This window comes from Suncus etruscus, chromosome 15 (genome assembly GCF_024139225.1).
Source record: "Suncus etruscus isolate mSunEtr1 chromosome 15, mSunEtr1.pri.cur, whole genome shotgun sequence".
Lineage (NCBI taxonomy): Eukaryota > Metazoa > Chordata > Mammalia > Eulipotyphla > Soricidae > Suncus > Suncus etruscus.
Genome location: NC_064862.1, coordinates 92,364,347 through 92,388,183, shown reverse-complemented (window position 1 = coordinate 92,388,183; position 23,837 = coordinate 92,364,347). Strand labels below are relative to the sequence as shown.

The window sequence follows — 23,837 nt, the reverse complement described above, 5'->3', positions numbered from 1 at the left end:
ATGTGCTCAGAAATTGCCCCTGGCTTGGGGGGACCATATGGGACACCGGGGAATCGAACCGCGGTCCTTCCTTGGCTAGCGCTTGCAAGGCAGACACCTTACCTCCAGCGCCACCTACCCGGCCCCTAAAATATTTACATACACAACAGCAACCCTCCTCCCCACTTTGCCCTGGCTCAGGCTACTGCTTCAGAGGGTTGCATTCACATCACCCATCAACACACACACACACACACACACACACACACACACACACACACACACACACACGCTTTCCAGGGCTCAGAAGAGCGCGTGCTTGTCCCCCTGGCCAGCTCCCTCCGCAGCATCATCTTTGCACTCCTGTCCACGAGTGCTCAGGTCCGCGCGTGGCCCCAGGTACTTGCGGCGGCGCAGGGGCTCCATGAGGCTCCGACTTGCGGGCCAGTCTGGGTCCTCGGCCAGCAGGAAGTTGCGGTCCAGCAGCTCCGCCGCCTCCTGCCAGTTGGAGAAGCAAGCCGGGCCCCAGTGGGCGATCTCCTGGGCCCCGTGGCGTGTGAGCACGTCCCCGCTGGGCTTCAGCACTACGACGGCCGGGAGCTGCTCCACCAGAAAGCGGCTCCGGAGTTCCCTGCGGGAGGGAGGGGACGTGGGGTCAGGCCAGGCCAACCGGCCCTGCTGGGCTTGGGGGTGCCCAGGTCTCCAGGACACACTCCCACCCACCCTGGATCCTGAAGTTCCCCCACGACTATAGCCAAACTCCACGCTCCACACACTCCTGTGACCTTAAACTAGTCTCTGATCAAGGGGTGGCAGAGTTTGGGAAACCCTAGGAGGTGCCAGGATTGAACCCGGGTTGGCCTTGTGGAAGGCAAGTGCTCTCCCTACTGTCCTATTGCTCTAGCCCCTTATTCTTTCATTTGTTTGTTTGTTTCTTTGTTTTGTTTATGGGCCACATCTGGTGGCGCTCAGGGGTTATTCCTGGCTCTGTGCTCGAAATCTCTCCTGGCAGGTTCGGAGACCACATGGGATGCCTTGAATTGAGCCCGGGTATGTCCTGGGTTGGCTGCGTGCAAGGCAAACGCTTTACTGATGTGCTATCGCTCCGGCCCCCATTTCTTTTCTTGGTTCTTTTTGTTTTGGGGGGCCACACCTGACAGTGGTCGGGGTTACTTCTGATTCTGTAATTCTGAATAACTTCTGGTGGACTTGGGGGACCCAATGGGATACCGGGTATTGAACCCGAATCACCTGTTCTAGGCATTCTGGGCCACGGTGCTGGCACCCAGAGATAAACATATAAAGCCTGTACCCCCAACCTGCCTCCCCTCCAGCTTCTTAAGTGCAGTTCAGAGTCCCACCTCCCCAGGTCTCATGAGAAAAGTGGAGGACAGACCCGTGGCCCTCAGAAATCTGCTTCCTGCAAAATTCTTAAGGAGTCAGTTGTACAAAGAGGAAGACTAGACATTTAGTTCCATCGAGTGTACCATGCGGGCTGAGTTTTAGTCTGTCTCCACAATCTGTGAGACTAACTCCTAATAAACCAAAGACGGCTTTGTTTAAAAATAAAGCCCCCTCCTCTAGGAAGCCCTCCCTAACTTTTCTGCCCACCTCACCTCCTCAGCTCATCCCCAAAGGGCAGGAAGAGCCATTTTTCAGGCATATCCCTGAGGAACTGGTCCTGCTGCTCCTCTGTGGGGTCCTGGGACACGTACACCAGGGCCAGCTGGGCGGCTCGCAGCACGTAGAACTCATCGGTGAGGTGCACGAAGAAGTCCTTGAGCATGGGCACGAAGGCCTGGCAGCGTGGGCAGGCACCGGAACCGAAGAACAGCAGCACCAGCCGGTTGTCCAGCCGGCGGCTCAGCTCGGCCTCCGTGTCCAGCTCGTCCTGGCTGCTGTTGTTGCGGACCAGCACATGGCCCGAGAACAGGTCAGCCATGGCCCTGGTACAGGATTAGAAGTCCTGATCTGCTTAACTACAGGCCGGATTTAGGGAGCCTGAATGGGGGCAGTGTTGCTGGGACCTATAAATTCTCTTACTATATTTTAGTTTATTAAACACCTTTTATTCATTTATTTCACTTTATTAAAACTTTTTTGTATGTTTTACGGCCACACCCAGTGACACTAGGCCTTACTCCTGACTCTGCACACAGGAATCACTCCTGGGGGTGCAGAGGATGCGGATCAAGCCCAGGTCAGTTGTGAAAGCTGTTCTTCTAGGGCTAGAGTGAGAGGTCAGCAGGGAGGGTGTTCGCCTTTCATGCGCCCGACCTGGGGTTCCATCCCAGGCATCCCTTAGGGATCCCCGAGCACTGTCGAGAATGATCCCTGAGTGCAGCTAGGAGCAACCCGGAGCAACGCCCCAAACGATGCACGAAAATCAATAAATACAAATCCATAAAGAAATCAATAAATACAAAGCATAAATAAAAATAAACACAAAACATAAATAAAAATAATATAAATAAAGATTAATAAATGAAAAATTAATAAATAGAAGCCTTCTTCCCTCTGTGGATGAAAATTCAGAGGGCCTGACCCCGCCCACTGGACGCCCTTCACCACGCCTCCGTTTCGTATGGCCACACCCCTCTCGTGGTGTATGTCATCTTGGAACCCCGCCCCTTGCATAAAGCCACGCCCACTATCCATTGCCACGCCCCATTCAATGAAAGGCCCACTGACACCGGAGCCCCGCCCTTGCTGCTAACCCCGCCTACCGAGATTCCTGCTCTGGGGTCCTTGCCCAGCTGCGATCGCTTAGCCTCCTCCAGATGTTTTCCAGCCTGCCTTCGTGTCTTGGGGGCTCAGAATCCGCCTGCATTGGAGGAGCAGGATTTTAACCCGTTGTCCTGCTCCGCTGGAAAGAGTGGTGTTGTGCCTCCGTAGCCCGAGGACCAGTGTGGGTCCCCCGGTCCCCTTTATGGGGCTGCTGTTCTGATCAGGGATCGGACCTAAGGAATCTGGGGTTGAACCCCCTTGTGCCGTGTGGTGGCAATATCGTGTGTGTGTGGCCTGGAGTTCCAGACGCCGCCGGGGCCTCTCCAGGACCTCTGGGCGACCTTATTAGCAAGAGGGGGTGTTTGGGAGCGCTCCAAGAAGATCATCCTGGATTAGGAGGCTTGCCTCAATCTGACAGGTGACCTCATCGCAAACACAAGGAGGAGGCAGAGGCAGGAGCTGGAATATGTCCCCAAACTAGACACCCCAAACTAATTTTGAGATGCTTCTTGGAGATTTTGGGGGTGCTTTGGCCCTGCCACACCCTGATTCCAGACTCTGGGAGAAGAAAATCTGTTGTTTGAAGCTCCCTCGCCCCCATGGTACAGCCAATGATCTGCCCGTTGGGAATACTGGCCGCCTCTCAGGTCATTTCTTCTTCCCCACCCTTCCCCACTGCAAGCTTCCAGTATTTTCCTCTTCTGGAAACTTCCCTCTGCCACGACCTGGCATCAACTGGTGTGAATCTCCTTCTGCAAGTTGCTCTTTTCTGTAAGACCTCTTTTTTTTTTTTTTTTAATCAGCTGAGACACTCTTATATAGTGGGGCACTGGGATCCTCCGGAGTTTAATACTCAGAGTCCTGGGAAATCCGGGAGAGGCAAAGTGGTTCCCAAGACTCCACCAGTGGGTGAGGGACAGAGCCTGGTGTGGTCCCTGCATTGCAGTCCTGTTCCCACCCCCTGGCCTCCCAGTCCAGAAATCCTGCAGACAATTGGGCTCCAGGATCAGAGCATCTCTCCGGAGGGCTCCCGAGGTCGGGCCTGGGGCCTTGGGTCTTGGGGACATCATGAGGGAAAGGGACAATGCTGAGGAGCAGGGAGGGTAAAGGGTTAACAGCAGGAGTGGAAGTGGGGGCGGGTTAGGCAGAGGAGAACAGTGCACAATTCTGGCACCACTGATGAAGAGTCTGGCTTTGTTCTTTTTCTTTGAAAGAAAACAAAGTTTTGGGGTTGGGGAGACGTGGAAGTAAAACTTAGTCAGGGGGTCAGCAAATATGGGTATACGGGAGCGAGGGCAATGGTGGGGGGGAAGGGGCAGTGAGGCCCAGGGAGCTGGGACCTAGGGGATTGGGGCAAAGGACAGGAATTGGAGCTCCAATTCCCTGCCCCAAACCCGTGACATCTCTGAGCCTCAGTTTCTTTTTCCTGCACAATTTGGTGACCCATCGAGAGTTATGTAGAAGAGAGTTCAGCAGCTGCTTTGACAACTTCAAGATCTGGCTGGCTCGGGCTGGCTCGGGGCCTGGGCTCCGGATCTCTGCCTCCGGGCCCCCATTCCACCCACCGGGTGCGGCTGGCAGAGACCAATGGCCGCGTGGGTTTGGTGCCTGCCCAGCCAGGCCCCTGCCAGTGGGCTGGGAGCGGGCCCTGGCGGCTTCCCAGGCAGCGCTCTGGAAAGGTCGGCCAAGCTTGCCGGGGCAGAAAACAAGCAGGGGTGGAGAGGGGAGGGGAGCTGCAGGGAGGGGCCCGGGGTGCAGGCCCCTGTGGGCAGTAGAGCCCAGAGTGGGGGCCCGGCAGTCAGCACAAGCAGAGTCAGGGACACCTGCTGGCCTCGCTCCTCCTGCCTGCCCCCTGCTGCCGGAGCTACTGGGTGTAGCGGAGACTCAAGGTAGGTGTGTGGATGCCAGGTACCAGAAATTAGGGTGGTGGGCAGCTGGGCCAGCTCGGGCGCACCTCACCAGGCCTTTTGGGGGGCTAGTGAAAAACCGTTACAGATCACGAGGTGCAGATGGGAACTTGCAGAAAGGTGGGTGCCTGGTGTGAGCGGTTTTTAATCTATCTGGAAACTGAGCTCGAAACTCAGGCCCTTGGTCTTCTGAAGTTCAAGCTCTTCAGCTCGAGGGGGCAAAAGCTAACAGCATCCGTGATGTGTCATTAACTGACCAGGCTGTGGGATGATCTGAAATTAGGATGACATGTGTCATCCTAGGAGGGCTAGAGGCATAGGACAAGCAGGGAGGGCGCTTGCTCGCCTTGCATCCGGCCAGCCAGCCACTTGGTTGCACTTGGGCATCTCATAGGGAACCCCTGACCCTGCCAGGAGGGATCCCAGAGGACAGAGGCAGGAGTCAGCCCTGAGCACTGCTGGGTGTGACTCCAAAACAACAACAAACAAGAAAGCAAAAAGCAAGAAAGGAAAAAAGGCAAGAAAGAAAGGAAGAAGGAAGAAAGAAGAAAGGAAGGGGCCGGAGAGATAGCATGAAGGTAGTGCGTTTGCCTTGCATGCAGAAGGACGGTGGTTCGAATCCTGGCATCCCATAGGGTCCCCGAGCCTGCCAGGAGTGATTTCTGAACATAGAGCCAGAAGTAACCCCTGAGTGCTGCCGGGTGTGAACCCCCAAAAAATAAAAAGAAAGAAGAAAGGGAAAAAGAAAGAAGAAAAGAAAGGAAGGAAAGGAAGGAACAGAAGGGGAAAAAAATGCATCTGTGAGACTGAGTCGGAACCTCCGGGCTCGGGCTCCGAGGTGCGGACTGCGGGCTCCCCAGGAATCCGTCGACACTCGGGGCTGCTCGGAGCTTGGCCTTGCCCCAGCTGGGGCAGAAGCCGCGTCGCCAGGGAGCGCTCCGGGATTTTTCCGGTCCCCGGGGGCAGAGACTCTCAGCGCGAGCCACGCCCCCTCGGCCGCGGGAGGGCGCACGTGGGGAGGAGGACGACGCGGTGCGGTTGCCATGGAGACGGAGTCGTCGTTCTAGCCCCGCGTCTCTGTGGCCGGCGCCGGTCTGGCCCGAGCTCACCCTCTCCGTGGTCGCGGCCTCCGCGGAGGGTCTCGGGGCCCGAGACGTCTCGGACAGGGGCGGGGGCGGGCCTGGGCGGGCCGGGGGCGGGAATTGGGCCAAAGGTGAACCGGAACCAAGGCCGGGAAGTGGCGCCCGTGCCCAGATCTTCAGGGCCCGGCGCGGTGCCCGGGGGGTAGAATCTGAGCCTGGAATCTGGAAGCCGGTCCCGTTCTGGGCGGGGCAATCTGGCGGGGCGTGGTCTATCGCTGAGTGGGCGGGGCCTGCGTTTCCAAGGGGCGTCTTGGGGCTCGGCGGGACTCGGCGGGACCAGGAAGAGAGCGGGAGCGGGACAGGTGGCCCCGGGGCGGCTCCGAGCATGAGCGCGGGGCCCGGCCGAGGGACCGGAAGGCTCCCGCCTCTGCGATCGGGGGGCGCCCGGGGGCGCCCGAACATGGGGGCCTGGTAGCGGGAGTGCAGCTGTCTCCAGAGGCCCGCAGGTGAGTAGGATGCCGAGGCCTAAGCCGAGCCCTTTGGGGATCAATCTGGCTGGGCTTTAGACCTGAGCCACGCGTTGCTCCAACGCAGCAGGAGGAGGCCTGGGGCTGAGCCCAGATTTGGGGGCGATCTCCGTGGGGTGCCGCCTCCCTTCGCCTGGCTTAGCTGGAAGACATTCCATTCCCACACCTGCTCTCCCCTTTCTCAAGGGCGACTCTCCTGGGTCGCTGCGGGCCCGGGGTGGGGGGAAAGGAGGGAGATAGATGCCAGGGGCGGAGCCTGTGGTGGGCGGAGCATTCGGGAGGGCGAGTCCCTGCGGGAGAAAGTGGGCGGAGTCTCCGGGGAGGGGCGTGTCTTTATGGAAGGTCAGTGGGCGGGGCTTTCTGGTAGAGGGCGTGTCCTATCCTGAATGCAGTGGGCGTGGTCTCTAGGGGCGGGGCTGTCCAGCGTGTACCTGCAGTCTTTGGGCGGGGTCTCCCTAGAAGGGGCGTGTTCAGTGAATGGGGCGTGTGGAGGGCAGTCCAGTTGTGTGGGCGTGGCCTCCAGGGGTGTGTCCAGCGATGGTGGCAATGGGCGGGGTCTCCCCAGAAAGGGCGTGTCCTTGTTAGTGGGCGTGTCCTTGTTAGTGGGCGTGGTCTTCCAGGAGGGCGCGGCCTCCTGGCTGGCCCAGACCCCTCAGCCCCAGGTACCGAGGTCCCAGATCCGGCCCTGTCTGTCCCCTAGGATGCGGACCCCCGGCCCGGGCGCGGCCTCCATGGCCTCGCTGGTGCTACTGTGGCTGCTGGGGCTGCCGTGGACCTGGAGCACGGCGGCGGCTGTCGGCGTGTACGTGGGAGGCGGCGGCTGGCGTTTCCTGCGCATCGTCTGCAAGACAGCCCGGCGGGACCTCTTGTGAGTGGGTCCCTGGTGGAAGGGGAGCTGCGAGCCCGGCACACAAACAGGGGCTGGGGGACAGGGACCCGCTGCAGGGTGGTTTTGGGGACCCCAGGGCCAGGGTGTGAGGTTTTGGAGATGGGAACGTCTTTCTGGGAATGTGGTGGGTCTGGATCTTCAGGAACGCTGGCAGGTGCCTAAGGACTCCCAGGGACTCCGTCTGTCCGAGTTGTTTCACAACCTTTGGCCGTCTCAAGTGTGAAGTTATGAAAGTGCCTGGGGCCAAACATAGCAGTGCTTGAAGTTTTCTGGGATCCTGCAGTCAGGGAGGTTGCCTGGGTCCCCACAGTCAAAGCAAGCATCCCTGCCCTTCACCTCTCCCCTGTGCCCTGTAAAGGGGTAGCGGGGTCTCTAACACCTAAGGTCTCTAAGCCTTGGGGGTCACTCCCAGGCTTCCTTCTGTTGACTGGGGGGTTCAGGATGTCACTGTGGGACTCGGGGCATCCGTTTGGGTCTGCATGATGGGTAGGTAACCTGATGGGGGGCTCGCTGGGGGAATTGCAGGAGCTGGAAAGGGTCTCCCCAGGGCTTCCTGGTAGGCTTGTGTGGCTCACTTCACAGCTTCTCATGCTCTCCTGACCCTGATTCCTGCCACTTTTCTCAAGTGCTCTCTGAGTTACAAAGACTTGCTCTAGCACCAACAAACTCCCCTCATGGTCTCAGAGTAGCTGCTGTGGCTCCAACCATCAGATCATTCAACCATCCAATCATTCAGATCATTCCTGATAGAGGAGATACAAGCATGACCCATGCAGCAGGGATGCTGTGTGACGTGAAAGAATATGCAGAGCTGTAAAGGGCAGTATTCGTCCCCTCACCCCCCGGAAATGGCTCTGTTTAGAGAGCAGCGCCAGGCTGGCCTGACGTCTATGGCAGAGGGTTGGGGCACCGAGGAGGAAGTGCTCCAGAGAGGAAGTACAAAGGAGACATGTACACTCTTCTACAGGGCAAGAGCACTGAGTAGGTCAAAGTTCGGATGCTCTGGATGCTCCCAGAGTTCCCCTAATGACCTCCAGGATGGCTTAGTTCCCGCCCCTCCCCTCACCCCAGGGAAATCTGGGTGTGACCAGGTCCCCTCATGAAGGGGCTCATCCCCGGATGCCTCTTTTGTGTCCTGCAGTGGGGGACCTCACCCAGCTCTCCACTGCTCCCCACTGTACCCCACTGCTCTCACCATTCATTCCCCAGGGGAGAAGACTTGAACCTCCTTTTCACAGGAACAGGAGGCAGAGGAGGGGACAGCACAGGCATTGAGGCCTGGGAGCTGGAGCAGGGACAGAGGGAAAACGACAGAAAGAAGGACAGAGAGAGGTGGGGATAGGCAGAATAGAGAAGGACAGCGGGGACCCTGGGGAGGGGACAACTGACCAGGGAGCAGGTGTCAGGTGCAGGTGAGTTCCTACTAGCTGAGGGTGCAGCATGGGGGAGCAGAGGGTTCCTAGTAGTCCTGGTGATAGACTGATAGGGGTGGCAGGTAGGGATGTGGGAGGCAGGGTGTGGGGACCCCAGGCCATGACAGAGCCCCAATGCCCAGGGTGGGAACACTTAGGAGCTGCAACTTGCAGAGTCCTGCCTGGGGACGTTTGTTTGTGAGGGTGGGTGCCCAGTTCTCCAGCCCCCTGCAGGGGCAGACAGATGGAAAGATGGACTCTGGGTTCTGTCGGCCTCAGCCAGAAATTTCTCACTGGCTCAGGTCTTTAGGGTTCTGGTTCCCTTTCACCCCTCAGGCAGATGGGGTGGTTAGGGGGAGCATCCCTTACCTGGTGGGGGTGACAGTGCCAGGGTGGGGCTAGCAAGGTAGAGGAGGGTCCCAGCTGGGACCTAGGGAAGAATAAGGAATGTTTGAGAATTGAAGCCCAAGCACCCCGCCAGCTTGTTTCTGCCCCAAAACTGGGTCCTGGGGCTAGAGGGATAGCAGAGCAGGGAGGGCATTTTTCTTGCACTTGGCTGACCCAGATTCAATCCCTGTCATCCCATAACACCCCCCCAAAGCACTGCCAAGAGTGATTCCTGAGCACAGAGCTGGGTGTAACTCCTGAGCGCCGCCAGGTTTGACCTAAAGACCAAAAACAAAAAACTGGGTCCTTTATAAGCATTCACCCCCTTCTCGGCTCAGTTCAGGGGCCCCGAGGGGAACAGTGAGCAGAACAGAGGAGCCCCCACTTTGTTCCACAGCCCCCACCCCCAGTGACAGTGTCCTCAATCCCTCCTCCCCCAGCGGCCTGTCGGTGCTGATCCGGGTCCGACTGGAGCTGCGTCGGCACCAGCGCGCGGGCCACACCATCCCGGGCATCTTCCAGGCGGTGGCCCAGAGGCAACCCGAGCGCCTGGCGCTGGTGGACGCGGGCAGCGGCGCCCGCTGGACCTTCGCGCGCCTGGACGCCTACGCCAACGCCGTGGCCAACCTGTTCCGCCAGAGGGGCTTCGGGCCGGGCGACGTGGTGGCTTTGTTCCTCGAGGGCCGGCCCGAGTTCGTGGGCCTGTGGCTGGGCCTGGCCAAGGCGGGCGTGGAGGCGGCCCTGCTCAATGTCAACCTGCGCCGGGAGCCGCTGGCCTTCTGCCTGGGCACGTCGGGGGCCAAGGCCCTGGTCTTCGGGGCCGAGCTGGCAGAGGGTGAGGTGGGCGTGGGGGGCGCACGGGGGCCGGGTTGGGCGCACCAGGCCCAGCGCGCCTCTCCAAGGTCCCCCCTGGCGCTGTCCCCGCAGCGGTGGCCGAGGTGAGCGCCCAACTCGGGAAGAGCCTGGCCAAGTTCTGCGCCGGAGAGCCGGGGCCCGAGGGCAGCCTGCCGGACACGCAGCTCCTGGACCCGCTGCTGGTCAGCGCCTCCACCGAGCCCCCCGCACAGCCGCCCGGCAAAGGCATGGACGGTGAGTGGGTTTGGGGGACACCGGAGGTACACCCAGCACCCTGCAGCCCGGATCCCACCCCACCCTGACACCGTCTCTGCTCCTAGATCGGCTCTTCTACATCTACACCTCGGGGACCACGGGGCTGCCCAAGGCCGCTATCGTTGTCCACAGCAGGTGAGGGGTCCCGGCCCGGCCCCTGGTTCTCACGGGATGCCCAGAAATCTGGGTTTGCTGGCTGGCACCCCTTCCTGGTCGACTCGAGGCCCCTGCCTCTGGCCCCGCCCCGGCCAGCTGGCATCCTGCCCCGGGCCCCTCCTCTGGTCAAGGCCCCTGCTGCCCAGCGTCGCTCTCGCCCCCAGGTACTACCGCATCGCCGCCTTTGGCCACCACGCCTACAGCATGCGGGAGGCCGACGTGCTGTACGACTGCCTGCCCCTGTACCACTCGGCAGGTGCGGGCGCGGCAGGGCATGGCCGGGCGTGGCGGGTGGCCGGGGTGGGCTAGGAGGGCGCTCTAGGGTCCTCACCATTGGCCCTCTGCAGGGAACATCATGGGCGTGGGCCAGTGCCTCCTCTACGGGCAGACCGTGGTCCTGCGCAAGAAGTTCTCGGCCAGCCGCTTCTGGGACGACTGCGTCCAGTTCGACTGCACGGTCAGGCCCCGCCACGGTCCAGAGCCCACTGCCCGGGAGACAGGCCTCCCTTGTTGCTCCGGCCCTCGGCCCTCACCACGCCCCATCACACAGGGCCCCACCCAGCCCCAACCACGCCTTTCCCCATGCTCTGCCCCTTGGCTCTAGCCACGCCTTTTCCTGATGCCCCACACCTGCCTTGGCCACGCCCCTCGCCGTTGCTCCGCCCCTACCGTGGCCATGCCCTTCTATCAAGCTCCGCCCCTGTGGTTTAGCCCGCCCTTCGCTAGCGCTCAGTCCTTTCCTGATTCTCCGCCCACCCACATTAGCAATGCCCTTCTGCCCTAGCCACGCCCCTGCGACAATGCCCAGTCCCGCGCCCTAGCCACGCCCCTTCCCTGATGCTCCGCCCCTTTACCTGGACTCTGGTTCTCTGCCTTCAGTCCCATCCTTACCCCACTTTCTTTTTTTTTTTTTTCTTTTCTTTTTGTTTTTTTGGGTCACACTAGGCAGTGCTCAGGGGTTACTCCTGGCTCTACGCTCAGAAATCACCCCTGGCAGGCACAGGGGACCATATGGGACACTGGGATTCGAACCAACCACCTTTGGTCCTGGATTGGCTGCTTGCAAGGCAAACGCTGCTGTGCTATCTCTCCGGGCCCATTACCCCACTTTCTTACCTCACTCCTCCATCAGCTTCCCATCCCATGACACCCCACTTCTCAGCTTATATACCCCTGGGTCCTGCCTACCCTCCTGAGTCCCCTCTGTGCATCCCTGCCCCTCAGCTGTAGACCCTGACACTGCCATCCTGACTCCCTGCACTGGTGCTCCACTACCTTCCCCAGGGTTTCACCCATTGGGGCCGCCCCTGCTGCTGCTGCTGCTGCTGCCTGGGGCTGTATGTGAAAGGCAGGGTGCCCCAAGGGGAGGTGGATCCCTCTGTGCTAGATTTCAAAGGCATCCTGGTTCATGGTTAGAGACAGCCCAGTCCTTGGGACAGGCGGGGAGATGGACAGAGACGAGGGTCATTGGGGGAAGAATAACAAAGGTCACTTCATGCTCATCGCAGGGAGAGGGTCGTTGTGAGCTCAGGAGGGGACACCAGGCCTAGATGAAGCGGGTCCTGGAAGGGTTCAAGGCTTTCTCATTTCTTTTTTTCCCCAATCCCCCCCCCCCCGGCTTTCTCATTTCTGAGCCAGGAACATGGGGGTCTGCAGAACAGACCTCCTCAAGTGCCCCAGCCTTCTGCCGGCCTGCAGACTGCCTGCCCGTGCCCCTGCACTCCCTTGCTGCTGGAGGGGCCGGCGGAAGCAGAGGCAGCCTTGGCTCCCCTGCTCCTGTCGCCGTGGCCCTGGGCCACAAGGGCACCATTGTGAGGGGTGCCCCTCCCCCAGCCTGGTTTCCCAGGACAGGGAGAGCTGCCCAGAGCAGGGCCGGTCAGCGCGGGAGGGCCGGAGTAACAACGGCCCTTGTATTTCCACTTTACCGGAGGAGCCTAATTACCACAGCCCGAGCTCAAGCCCCTGGGCCTTCTGGGGTGATGTATGTTGTGGTAAGGTGTTCATGAAACAGGAGGCTGCAGGCATAACTTAATCTAGGTGCCCCTTCTGCGGTGTCTTTTTCTTTCCCTTTTGGATTTTGGGTCACACCCGGTGGCCCTCAGGAGTTACTCCTGGCTCTGCACTAGAAATCACTCCTGGCAGGCACGGAGGACCATATGGGATGCCGGGATTTGAACAACCATCTGTCCTTGATGGGCTGCGTGCAAGGCAAACTCCCTAAGGCTGTGCTATCTCTCTGGCCCACTTTTTTTCCTCCCATTCTCGGCCCTTCTCAGTTCCCTGACCTCTCCAGGGATATCTTCTCCACAATCTCCAGTCCACAGTCTCGGGTCCTAGGGCTGGCCACTGTCTACTAATGTAAACCAATTGTGGGCTATGGGTCACAGTGCCAGTAGGAGGGCAGAAGAGGGGACTGTGAGGAGGCCCAGACATACAGGGCTGTGGTACTTGACCTGAGTATCAAAGTGTTTCAATCAGACGCAGGGTGCCCCAATACCCAGACTCAGACCTCACTCTCTTTGGGCTAGAGCCTCAATCCCTACTGCCTCAGTTTGGTCACCTGCAAAATGGGAAGACTAGGGGCCCTGGCTATAGCACAGTGGGGTGAGTGTTTGCCTTGTACACAACCAACTCAGGTTCAATCTCCAGCATCCCATTGGGTCCCTGAGCCTGTTAGGAGTGATTCCTGAGCGCAGAGCCAGGAGTGAGCCCTGAGTACCACTAGGTGTGGCCCCCAAAAAAAGTGCCCTGTGGGGAGAGGAACACCAGCTGGTCTGTCTGTGCTTCAGGGGACAGTATGGAGTGCAGAACTCTGGGCTTGGAGTCCCCTTGGAGGGGGCCAGTTCTGCCTGCATCCGGCCCCAGGAACCAGGGGTGGACAGAGGGGTCGTGGTGATTGATGTTGGGAGTCAGGGAACAGCAGGACGACCGTAATCCAGCGCCACCCTTGCCCACATCATCCGGCCCTTCCCGAGCTCAGCGTGCCAGGCTGGGGCAAGGGTATGTGGGGGTGCCGGAGACCCACCCAGGTGGTCACCCATGGCCCACTGTCGCTGCAGGTGGTGCAGTACATCGGCGAGATCTGCCGCTATCTGCTGAGGCAGCCGGTGCGGGAGGCTGAGGGCCGGCACCGTGTGCGTCTGGCCGTGGGCAATGGGCTGCGCCCCGCCATCTGGGAGGAGTTCAGCGAGCGCTTTGGGGTGCGGCAGATCGGCGAGTTCTATGGCGCCACCGAGTGCAACTGCAGCATCGCCAACATGGATGGCAAGGTGGGGACCTGGGTGGGGCCCACCACCCCACGAGGTGCGCATCCCCCCGGGGCAGGTGGTAGATAGCTCCCTTCAGCTGATTCCCACCCAGCATGCCCCAGGTGGTCAACCTCCAGAGGCTGGACATGACTCCCGGCCACCTGCTGGCTGGTTCCCAGCATCACACCCGCCCCCTCCTCCCTTGACTAGAGGAAGCACACCGCACCTTCACCAAGTCTCCCCGGGCCTACTTTCCATCCATGTTGAGTCCCTGATGCTGGGTGTTATCTCGTGTCCTTTTGTCCCTCTGCTCTTCACTCTGGACTCCCTTCTTCCCAACTTAGTGTGAGAATAAGTGAGGGCCTAGTTCTTTTCTGCCCGGCTGTGAAGCCAGAACCCCCTACCCCAGCCTTCTGTAGCACCAAAGGACTCTTGTGAGCGTGCACAGAATCCAGCCAGGAGTGTGTGTATTATGTGTCAGTTCTTTTTTCTTGGGGGGTGGCACACCCAGCATTGCTCAGACATTCCCCCTGGTTCTGCGCTCAAAAGTCACTCCTGGCAGGCTCGGGGGACTATATGGGATGCCGGGATTCGAACCGGGATCCATCCTGTGTTGGCCATGTGCAAGGCAAACGCCTTACCTACCGCTGTGCTATAGCTCCGGCCCAATGTGCGTCATCACCCCAGACTTGCCCTTCCCGCCAACCCCGAGTGTTTCTGGAGCACGGAGCAGCCAGCGGGCCCCAGGGGGTAGGAGGCAGGGATCCCACGCTTCCCCGGGGCCCCTCACTACCGTGGGTGCCGCCCAGGTGGGTGCCTGTGGCTTCAACAGCCGCATCCTGCCGCACGTGTACCCGATCCGGCTGGTGAGGGTGAACGAGGACACCATGGAGCTGCAGCGGGACTCGCAGGGCCTTTGCATCCCCTGCAAGACCGGTGAGCCCGGCCTGTTCCCGGCCCTGGCCCCCTGAGTCCTGCCCTCGGCTCAGCATCCCTGGAGCCCCGCCCCGCCCCGAGGCCCCGCCCCGCCCACCCGGAGCCCCGCCCCTAATTTTGTATCCCAGCATGCGCTGCGCTGGAGCCCTGTCATTAGCCCTGGAGCCAGGCCCTGTGCTCCGCCCCAACCTGGAACCACGCCCCTTATCTTCAAGCCATGCCCCATCCCAGAGACACGCCCCTTATCGTCTAGCCACGCCTATTGTCTCGAGGTCACGCCCCAATTCCTGGTCCAGAGACTTCCCTGGAGTCCGCCCTGGACTGTAAGCTCCTCCCCAAACTGGAGCCACGCCCCTTCACTGAAAGCCATGCCTCTTTAAACCACGCCCATTGCCCCGGAGCCACGCCTCTTACAATCTAGCCACGCCCCATTCATGTAGTCCACAGGCTGGCCCTGGAGTCGCGCCCTATCTTTGGAGCCCCGCCCCTTCACTTCAAGCCATGCCCACCGCTCCGCCTCCATCCCCGGGCCTAGATCCTGGCACCCTCTGGAGCCCTGCCCCATCCTCCAGCCCTGTATCCCGCGCCTGCATTCCTGCATCCCCGTACCCTGGCCTGCCTCCCTCCACCCACCCTGCCCGCCCCGCTGAGCCCTCCACGCCCGCAGGGGAGCCGGGCCTCCTGGTGGGCCAGATCAACCAGCAGGACCCGCTGCGGCGCTTCGACGGCTACATGAGCGAGAGCGCCACCAGCAAGAAGGTGGCACACAGCGTCTTCCGCAAGGGGGACAGCGCCTACCTGTCAGGTGCGCGGGGCCGGTGTAGGGCGCCCGGGCGGGGTCCTGCGCCCCCAAACACACACACACACACACACACACACACACACACACACACACAGCTCACTTTCCCGCCCCGGCCCAGGTGACGTGCTGGTGATGGACGAGCTGGGCTACATGTACTTCCGCGACCGCAGCGGCGACACGTTCCGCTGGCGAGGGGAGAACGTGTCCACCACCGAGGTGGAAGCCGTGCTCAGCCGCCTGCTGGGCCAGACCGACGTGGCGGTGTACGGCGTGGCCGTGCCAGGCAGGTGGTGCCCGGGTGGTGCCAAGCTCTCCCTGGTCCAGAAAGGGGGGCCTGGGCGGGAACTCGGAGGAGCCCCGCAGCTGGGAAGGGCAGGGCCCGCAGCTGGGTGGGGCGAGGCGAGGCGGGAGCAGCACTCAACCCAGTTCTGTCCGCAGGAGTGGAGGGCAAGGCCGGCATGGCCGCCATCGCCGACCCCCAGGGCCAGCTGAACCCCGATGAGCTCTACCAGGACCTGCAGAAGGTCTTGGCACCCTATGCCCGTCCCATCTTCCTGCGCCTCTTGCCTCGAGTGGATACAACAGGTGAGGTCTGGCCTGGGGTCAGGGTTCTGACAGGGCCTCAGCCTAGGACCATGGTTTGTACCAACAACTCCTGGGGGCTGGGAATCTCACCGATGTGGAGCTACACGCAAATGTCAGTCCCACTATGCTCTCGCTCCTGTGCCCTCTTCTGTTCTTTCTGTTATTGGGGGTGGGAGTCACAGCCAGTGATGCAGGCGGTGTGTCTGACCACTCTGTGCTCAGGGATACTCCCCTGCAATGCTCACATTTTGTTGGCCCCACAATAGCCAACCAGACCTCTTCCCCAAATCATATGGGGAGCCCCATTGGGCACTTGGGTTCCCAGCCTCTCATGTGGCAGGCCCGGCCCTGCCTCAGTGTCCCCTAAGCGACAGACAAGTGACCTGGCCAGAGCACCATGCCTATGAAGCAGAGCTCTGACTGATTGACTGATGGGGTGGTGTCAGAGAGGTCTTCATGGAGGTAGAGGTTTGATGAAGTTGCTGGATGGAGATGGGGCGGAGGAGGGACAAGGGAATTGGGCTCTAGCGCCCAGCGCCCTCCAAGACCCCCATCTCCTGTCTCTCCGGCCCCTCCCCGCAGGCACCTTCAAGATCCAGAAGACGCGGCTGCAGCACGAGGGCTTCGACCCCCGCCAGACCTCCGACCGCCTCTTCTTCCTGGACCTCAAGCAGGGCCACTACCTGCCCCTGGACCAGGACGTCTACGCGCGCATCTGCGCAGGCGCCTTCGCCCTTTGACGTTCCCGCCGGCCCCGCCCCCTGCTCCTCCCTGCCCCGCTGGCCCCCAGCGAAAGGGGCGGCCGCGCCTGCTGTGGGCGTGTCCTCGCTGGGAAACCGTGGAGCCACGCCCCTCCACGGCCCAACCAATGGAACTGCCTGGCAGCGCCTGTGGGCGTGTCCTCCCTTGACAGGAGGTGGGGCCACGCCCCTCTCGTTTTCTCCAATGGGGTTGCTCCTTTCGAATCTGTGGGCGTGTCCTCCCTGTGATACCTTGGTGTAGCCACGCCCCCTGCTGGCCCTCCAATGAGGTTGCCCCTGCCTTCCCCTATGGGCGTGTTTTCCCTGTGATGCTGTGGAGCCACGCCCCCTGTCCTGTTCCTCCAATGGGCTGTCCTGCCTGTGCCGGTGGGCGTGTCTTCTCTGTGAAACCTCCACGGAGCCACGCCCCTGCCCTGTTCCTCCAATGGGGCTGTCTTGCCTGTGGGCGTTCCTCCATCCAATTCCCGGAACTACTGCCCCTGCCCCTCTCCTTGACTCTCCTCTCTGCCCTGCATCTGGCAGCTCCAGGTTGCAGGTACTTTGAGAGGTTCCCAGAGGGGTCGCCCCGCCCCTTCCAGCTGTGCCTTATGCAGCCCCTGCCCCACTTCCCAGCCTGCTGGGTTTCAGGGTGTTCGAGCCCCTCTGAATCTCCACTGATGAGCCAAGAACTGGAGGGAGACCAGTTCCCATGTACGCTGCGAATGCCCCAAGCTCGGCCAGGGGTCAACACCCCAACCCCTGTCTCTGTCCAGCTGCCCTCACTGTGACCCTGCGCATTGCCCTGCCCAGGGGTCTCCATGCAGCTCTGCCCAGGGGACCTCTAACATGAATACCACCATCCCCAGTCCGACGAGGATGCCCTTGGCATTGTACGACAGTGACGCGCTGGGAATTGAGCTTCGGAATGTCTCCTGCTGGAGCCGAGGTTGATGACAGGCCAGACAATGGCTGGGACGGTGCAGAGTGCCCACCAGATCTGTTGGACATGTGACCACAACTTACTGGGTATTAAGATCTGTCTCGCCCACCCAACACTCCAGGCGGCGCCTTCTGCCATGGACAGAGGGGACAGTGTGGCCCTGACAGGGCCCCAGTTCCAGGCCGCTTCCTAGTTCAGCTTAGAAATAAACCTGCCGCGGAGCGGCTCCAGCGAAAAACAGCCCTTCTCTGTAAATGGCGGGTCAGGGACTAGGCCCTGGGTATGGCTGCTGGGTGGGAGAACTATCAGGTATGAGTTTGGCAGGGGCAGGTGGGCAGGCCTGGGTCAGAGAGGGCAGAGAAGGGCCACAGGCTGGCCCTGTGGGTCTGGGGGAGGGTTCTCTTTTGGGGGGAGCGAGGTTGGGGCAGAGCCCTGAGAGCCCAGGGTTGGGGAGGGAGACTGTCCCTGGAGCTGCAGGTGGGGAGGGCCTGGTTCCTCTTTGCTGGTGTCATGTGGACCCCGAGGCACGGGAGCGGAAAGTGAAGGTGACCAAGAGAAGAAAGGTGGCTTGAGCCTGTGGCTGAGTCCACAAGAGCATGATCACATCTCTGACAGAGAACAGGGGGGATGGAGCAAGGTGAAGAAGCTATCCAAATCCCATAGATTGGTCTGCTGGGCCCAGCCTTGTGATGAGCGACCTGGCTTGACGGCAGCATCCTCAGTTCTGGGGCTTCCAGAGAGAAGACCTGTAACTCCCCTTGTTCGGCACGTTTTGGGATGCAGGCCTCAATGTCCCTGACCACGCGAGGTTTCGCAATTCAAGAGGGGCCAAGGCGGGGAGGGTTTCTGCCTTGCATGCGGCCCACCCGGGTTCGATCCCCGGCATCCCATAGGAGCCTGCCAGGAGTCACTCCTGAGCACCGCCGGATGTGTCCCAAGAACCAAAACAAAACAAAAGGGGGTCGGAGAGATAGCATGGAGGTAGGGCATTTGTCTTGCATGCAGAAGGACGGTGGTTCGAATCCTGCCTTCCCATATGGTCCCTGGGCCTGCCAGAAGCGATTTCTGGGCGTGGAGCCAGCAGCCTTGCCCTTAGTTGCGCCAGGCCCCAAGCCGGCACTGCCCGGCCTGGCGGCGGCGCCACTAAGCAGCACCGCGCAGGCGCGTGCGTCGCGCGTCGAGGGCGTGACCTCGCGCCCGGCTGCGTCGTGCGTCGGGGGCGTGGCCGCGCTTCCGCCTCCCGCGTCGCCATGGCCGCCACGGCCGCGCCGGCCCCGGGGCTCATCTCGGTGTTCTCGAGCGCGCAGGAGCTGGGCGCGGCGCTGGCGCAGCTGGTGGCGCAGCGGGCGGCGTGCTGCCTGGCCGGGGCCCGCGCCCGCTTCGCGCTCGGCCTGTCGGGGGGCAGCCTGGTGAGCCTGCTGGCCCGCGAGCTGCCCGCCGCCGCCGCCCCCGCCGGGCCCGCCGACCTGGCGCGCTGGACGCTGGGCTTCTGCGACGAGCGCCTGGTGCCCTTCGAGCACGCCGACAGCACCTTCGGCCTCTACCGGGTGGGTGAGCGCGCGGCGGAGCCGAGGCCCGCAGAGACACACCCACACGTCCCGCACAAAGCGGGGAAACTGAGGCTGCAGGGCCCAGGCGCCCCGCCCACCCCAGCAGGAGGCCTTTGCGCCGGGCCCAGGCCTGGCTCTGGAAGTTCCTTCCCAGCAAGAGTTGGCTCAGGGGCCGGAGCGGTAGATAGCATGGACTTAGGGCATTCGCCTTGCATGCAGAAGGACGGTGGTTCGAATCCCGGCTTCCCATGTGGTCCCCCCTTTGAGCCTGCCAGGAGCGATTTCTGAGCGCAGAGCCAGGAGGAACCCCTGAGGGCCGCCGGGTGTGACCCAGAGTTGCAACCCATCTAAGGGTCCCCCCCGAGCACCACCAGGAGTGAGTCATTCTGAGCGACTCTGGGTATGACCCAAATCCCACTCTCATCCCCAAAAAATGAAAGAGAAGGGGCCCCCTAGCCCGGTGCCTTGAGTTCTTTTGATTGCAAGACCTAACCGCCAGCTAGGGGAGGGCGTGGTGCAAGGCTGAACCTAGTGGCCACCCGTGGGGGAGGGAGTCTCCAGCAGTGCTCCTAGGTTCTGCACTTGTTTCATTCCCAGGTGAGCTTTGGGACACTCATCTCAGCAGGCACAGGGAAGGGCGGTGCCACAAGACACCCCCATGCACCGAACGGGTGCATGTTTGCAAGTGTGGACCAGGCCCGAGGTTTATAAAGTTTGGGGATAACGTGGAGCTTTGCACCTGCCTCAGCTTCTCTCCCCAAGTCTGCACACGTGTGTGTACCCCCCCACACACATACCACCTTCCAGTGGGTGTGAGCTTGGGGGGCTGCTAGCCAGCCACATCCTGGGCTAAAAAGGCGTCCCCCAACTCCCCAGATCTCAGGGCTGGGGCATCTCCCAGGTTTCTGCCTCCTAAGAACTGGTTCTTGCAACAAATGCAAAGGTAAAAGGGTGAATCCCAGAACCTGTCTGTCTTGCCCTGCTGCTTTAGTTGTTCTTTTTTTGTTTATTTTGGGGCTACACCCAGCCATACTCTGAGCTTAGTCATCTCAGGTTCTGAGGTCAGGGATCACCTCTATCCCTGGTGGGCTCAGCACCTATGAGGTGCTGGGGACTGTCCCAGCGGACAGCATGTGCAAGGCAAGATCGCCCTCCCTGCTGTAGTATTTCTGGCCCCTGCTGTGGTTTTAAGAAGCGAAGGTCCGGGGCCGGGCGGTGGCGCTAAAGGTAAGGTGCCTGCCTTACCTGCGCTAGCCTAGGACGGACCGCGGTTCGATCCCCCGGCATCCCATATGGTCCCCCAAGCCAGGAGCGACTTCTGAGCGCATAGCCAGGAGTAACCCCTGAGCGTCACCGGGTGTGGCCCAAAAACCAAAAAAAAAAAAAAACAAAACAAGAAGCGAAGGTCCATCCCCCCAGTGTAGCCCAGAAGCACACTCATGGGGAGGGAGCACTGCAGGGGTGTGTGTCCATTGAGAGGACTGCCTGCGAGGGAGGGCTGTCTGCTGGGACGGTCATGTGCAGAGGGGCCTGAGCAGAAGGGCACATCCCAGTTAAGCTAATTTGCACAGGGAGGCCTGTGTCCCGGAAGTCCCAGGCTGTGTCTCCTCCCTGCTCTTCTTCCCTCCATGTTCCTTCCCAGGGCTACATTCTCAGGGCAATGCATGGACTCAAGAGTGAACCCCCTCATCCACCCTTCCCAACATCCTATGCTTCCCACTGTGCAGGATCAACGTCACCCTGCAGCGTGACAGCAGCAGCGCTGTGGGTGGGGCAGGCAGGCAGGAAGACTGCTCCAAAGAAGTGGAGAGGCCTTGCTCAGAAAAGGGCAGCATTGGGTCAAGCCGAGCTGTCTCCACCTTGTGTCCCCCTCGGGTGTGACGGGTTCCCACCAACTGTCCCCTCTTTTGCCACAGACCCACCTCCTTTCCAAGCTGCCCATTCCCGAGAGCCAAGTGCTCACAATTGACCCACAGCTGCCCGTGGAAGCAGCGGCCGAAGACTATGCGAAGAAGTTGAGACAGGTAAGCCCGCCACCCGCGCACACGCCCCCAGGCTGGTGGACAGTTGTTCCTGCAGAAACACCCCAAAAGTCACTGCCCACCATGGGGTTCCTGGGTCCTGGCTGGCTGCGTCAACTTTCCCCACAGCGGCCCCAGCTGTCTGTCTCTGACCATGTCCCCTCTGCCTGCTCCCCACCCAGGCCTTCCAGGGCGACACCATCCCAGTGTTTGACCTCCTGATCCTGGGCGTGGGTCCTGATGGCCACACCTGCTCCCTCTTCCCAGACCACCCTCTCCTGCAGGTGAGTGCCCCCCTGATGGTTTTTCCACGCTAGCCCTGTGGTCTGACTGGCCGTGAACCCTAACCCAAGCTAGCCTCTGCCCACCAGTGCCTAGCCTGAAACTCTACAGCCTCTGTTTCTCACCTTGAAAAGAACCTTAAGGGGGCCAGAGAGATAGCATGGAGGTAAGGCATTTGCCTTTGTTTTGTTTTGTTTTGTTTTGTTTTTGGGCCACACCCGGCAGTGCTCAGGGGTTACTCCTGGCTGTCTGCTCAGAAGTAACTCCTGGCAGGCACGGAAGACCATATGGGACACCGGGATTCGAACCAACCACCTTTGGTCCTGGTTTGCCTGCTTGCAAGGCAAACGCCACTGTGCTATTTCTCCGGGCCCAAGGCATTTGCCTTTCATGCAGAAGAACGGTGGTTTGAATCCCGGCATCCTAGGCATCCTATTAGGTCCCCCGAGCCTGCCAGGAGTAATTTCTGAGCGCAGAGCCAGGAGTAACCCCTGAGCGCTGCCAGGTGTGACCCAAAACAACAACAACAAAAAAAAAAAAAAAAAGAAAAAAAAGAAAAGAACCTTTAGGGCCAGAGCTTTAGCACAGTGGTGAGGGCGTTTGCCATGAATGTGGATTTGATCCCCCCAATCCCATAGGGTCCCCTGAGCATTGCCTTTAGTGATTTCTCAGCACAGAGCCAGGAGTAACCCCAGAGCATTTCCCTTCCTTGAAGGGGCCAGAGAGGTGGCGCTAGAGATAAGACATCTGTCTGCCTTGCAAGTGCTAGCCTAAGGCCTGATCCCCAGGCATCCCATATGGTCCCACCAAGCCAGGGTCGATTTCTGAGCACATAGCCAGGAGTCACCCTTGAGCGTCAAACATGTGCGGCCCCCCGCCAAAAAAAAATTGAAGCTGGTCTGGCCCCTGGGAAGCTCTTCCTGGTGATGTGACCCCAGCCCCACCCACCCCCAGGAGCGGGAGAAGATTGTGGCCCCTATCAGTGACTCCCCGAAGCCACCGCCACAGCGCGTGACCCTGACACTGCCAGTACTGAATGCTGCCCGCACGGTCATCTTCGTGGCCACCGGAGAATCCAAGGCCGCCGTCCTCAAGGTAATGGGCGGGAGAAAAGACGAGAATGAGTCATGAGGAGGAACCACAGAATGGTTGGAAGGGGCTGCCCTCATATGCGTTCAACCAGGTCCCAACCCTGGCACTACAGAGAGTTCCAAGCTTACTGGGCGTGAGCCTGAGCACAGAGCCCGGAGTCAGCCCTGCGCACCCTTGGCATGGACTCGTTGTGCAAACTCTCATCTCCCCTCTGACCCAGCACCCCCACCCACCCTACCCTTGGTAGCCATGAGGCTTCTAGTCCTCAGCAATCGTACTGAGGGTGCCCGTGGCCAGACCCTCAGCAGCCCCCTCTCTGTTTCTCTGCACAGCGCATCCTGGAGGAGAAGGAAGAGCATCCCCTGCCCGCAGCCCTGGTCCAGCCACACACGGGCAAACTCTGCTGGTTCCTGGACGAGGCGGCCGCCCGCCTCCTCACCGTGCCCTTCGAGAAGCATTCCACGTTGTAACTGAACCCAGCTAGCCTGCCATGGCGCCAATGCCGGGACCTTCTTGGGCTGCAGCCCTCGGCCTCTCTGCTGGCTGCTGTCCACCAGGTGGTGCTTGACCCCGAGAGTCCCGGGAACATGGCTCAACCCACAGTTCGGGGCTCTGGGGGAGGGTCCCGGTATTAAAGGAGCCTTGGCTGGAATCTCCCCTTTGTCCTGGTCTTTGATGCCAAAGGTTGGGGCCAGGGGCTGAGCCTGGGGCCAGCTCAGGAGGACAGGGTGGGCGGGGCCAAACAGGAGGCGGGGCCTCGGCAGCTGGGGCGGAGCACGTGACTTTCTCCATTGGGGGCGTGGTCTTTCTGGGAGGGGCGTGTTTTCATATTGTGGGGTGGCCTCTTAAATTCCACCCTCAATCTCTGGAATGAGGTTCCCAGGGGCCAGATCAAGGTCACAGTTCTGGCCCCGAGACCTTCGGGTGAGGCTACTGTGGCCCCCTAAGTTCTACAGACTCCATGCCAAGGCCGCAGCCAGAGATTCCAGGCATCTGTGTGAACTCCCAGATCTACCATGTTCCCCCTGAACTACATGACACAGGCACCATCCAGATCCTTCCATCTCCTCTGCTGGAACATCAGCCCCAGGACACATCAGTGCCCACTTCCCCAACTCTGACACTCTTATCTCCTGCCTGTCTCCCCTGGAGGAAGGGGGTCTAGGAAAGGGGTGCATCCGGGTCCACCCAAGCCTCTGGGGTCCCTCGGCACCTGTGCTCAGACCCCTGGGTATCGGTTGAGCCTTATCCAGGGCCTCATGCTGCTCGGGTGCTTTTCACTGGTCGGGGATCCGGGCTGCTCCAGGTGCTGGTGTTTGTGTGTCATGTGGGCTTGGAGGACCCCACGTTGCTGTGGGTGCCCACCCCCACCTCCAGGAACCTTGTAAAATGTTTCCCAGGCACAGTTCCCAGTGTGGTGGACTCAGAGAGCCTGGAGCTTGCGTTTCTGTCCTGCTCTGATTGA

At 60.7% G+C, this 23,837-nt stretch overlaps 3 protein-coding genes across 4 annotated transcripts; 2 read left to right on the top strand and 1 right to left on the bottom strand.

Annotated features, from left to right (window-relative positions):
* Positions 1-282: 282 nt before the first annotated feature.
* Positions 283-1,921, bottom strand: NXNL1 (nucleoredoxin like 1). The gene is made up of 2 exons (XM_049788383.1): positions 1,596-1,921; positions 283-610 (listed from the first exon to the last, which is right to left on the bottom strand). The coding sequence occupies exons 1-2, from the start codon at positions 1,919-1,921 to the stop codon at positions 283-285; spliced, it is 654 nt and encodes a 217-aa protein (XP_049644340.1).
* Positions 1,922-4,485: 2,564 nt separating this feature from the next.
* SLC27A1 (solute carrier family 27 member 1) lies at positions 4,486-16,812 on the top strand. 2 transcript variants are annotated; one of them, XM_049787699.1, is made up of 13 exons: positions 4,486-4,595; positions 6,923-7,090; positions 9,351-9,745; positions 9,838-9,999; positions 10,086-10,155; positions 10,341-10,432; positions 10,524-10,633; positions 13,236-13,445; positions 14,234-14,360; positions 15,028-15,165; positions 15,281-15,445; positions 15,601-15,747; positions 16,330-16,812. In XM_049787699.1, the coding sequence occupies exons 2-13, from the start codon at positions 6,924-6,926 to the stop codon at positions 16,485-16,487; spliced, it is 1,941 nt and encodes a 646-aa protein (XP_049643656.1). In that variant the 5' UTR covers positions 4,486-4,595; position 6,923; the 3' UTR covers positions 16,488-16,812. The 2 variants fall into 2 exon arrangements, with proteins under 2 accessions (XP_049643656.1, XP_049643655.1); XM_049787698.1 differs by lacking the exon at positions 4,486-4,595 and adding an exon at positions 6,013-6,201.
* A 1,865-nt stretch (positions 16,813-18,677) lies between these two features.
* Positions 18,678-23,024, top strand: PGLS (6-phosphogluconolactonase). The gene is made up of 5 exons (XM_049787729.1): positions 18,678-18,974; positions 20,894-21,001; positions 21,181-21,282; positions 22,235-22,375; positions 22,705-23,024. The coding sequence occupies exons 1-5, from the start codon at positions 18,678-18,680 to the stop codon at positions 22,840-22,842; spliced, it is 786 nt and encodes a 261-aa protein (XP_049643686.1). The 3' UTR covers positions 22,843-23,024.
* The last annotated feature ends 813 nt before the right edge of the window (positions 23,025-23,837 follow it).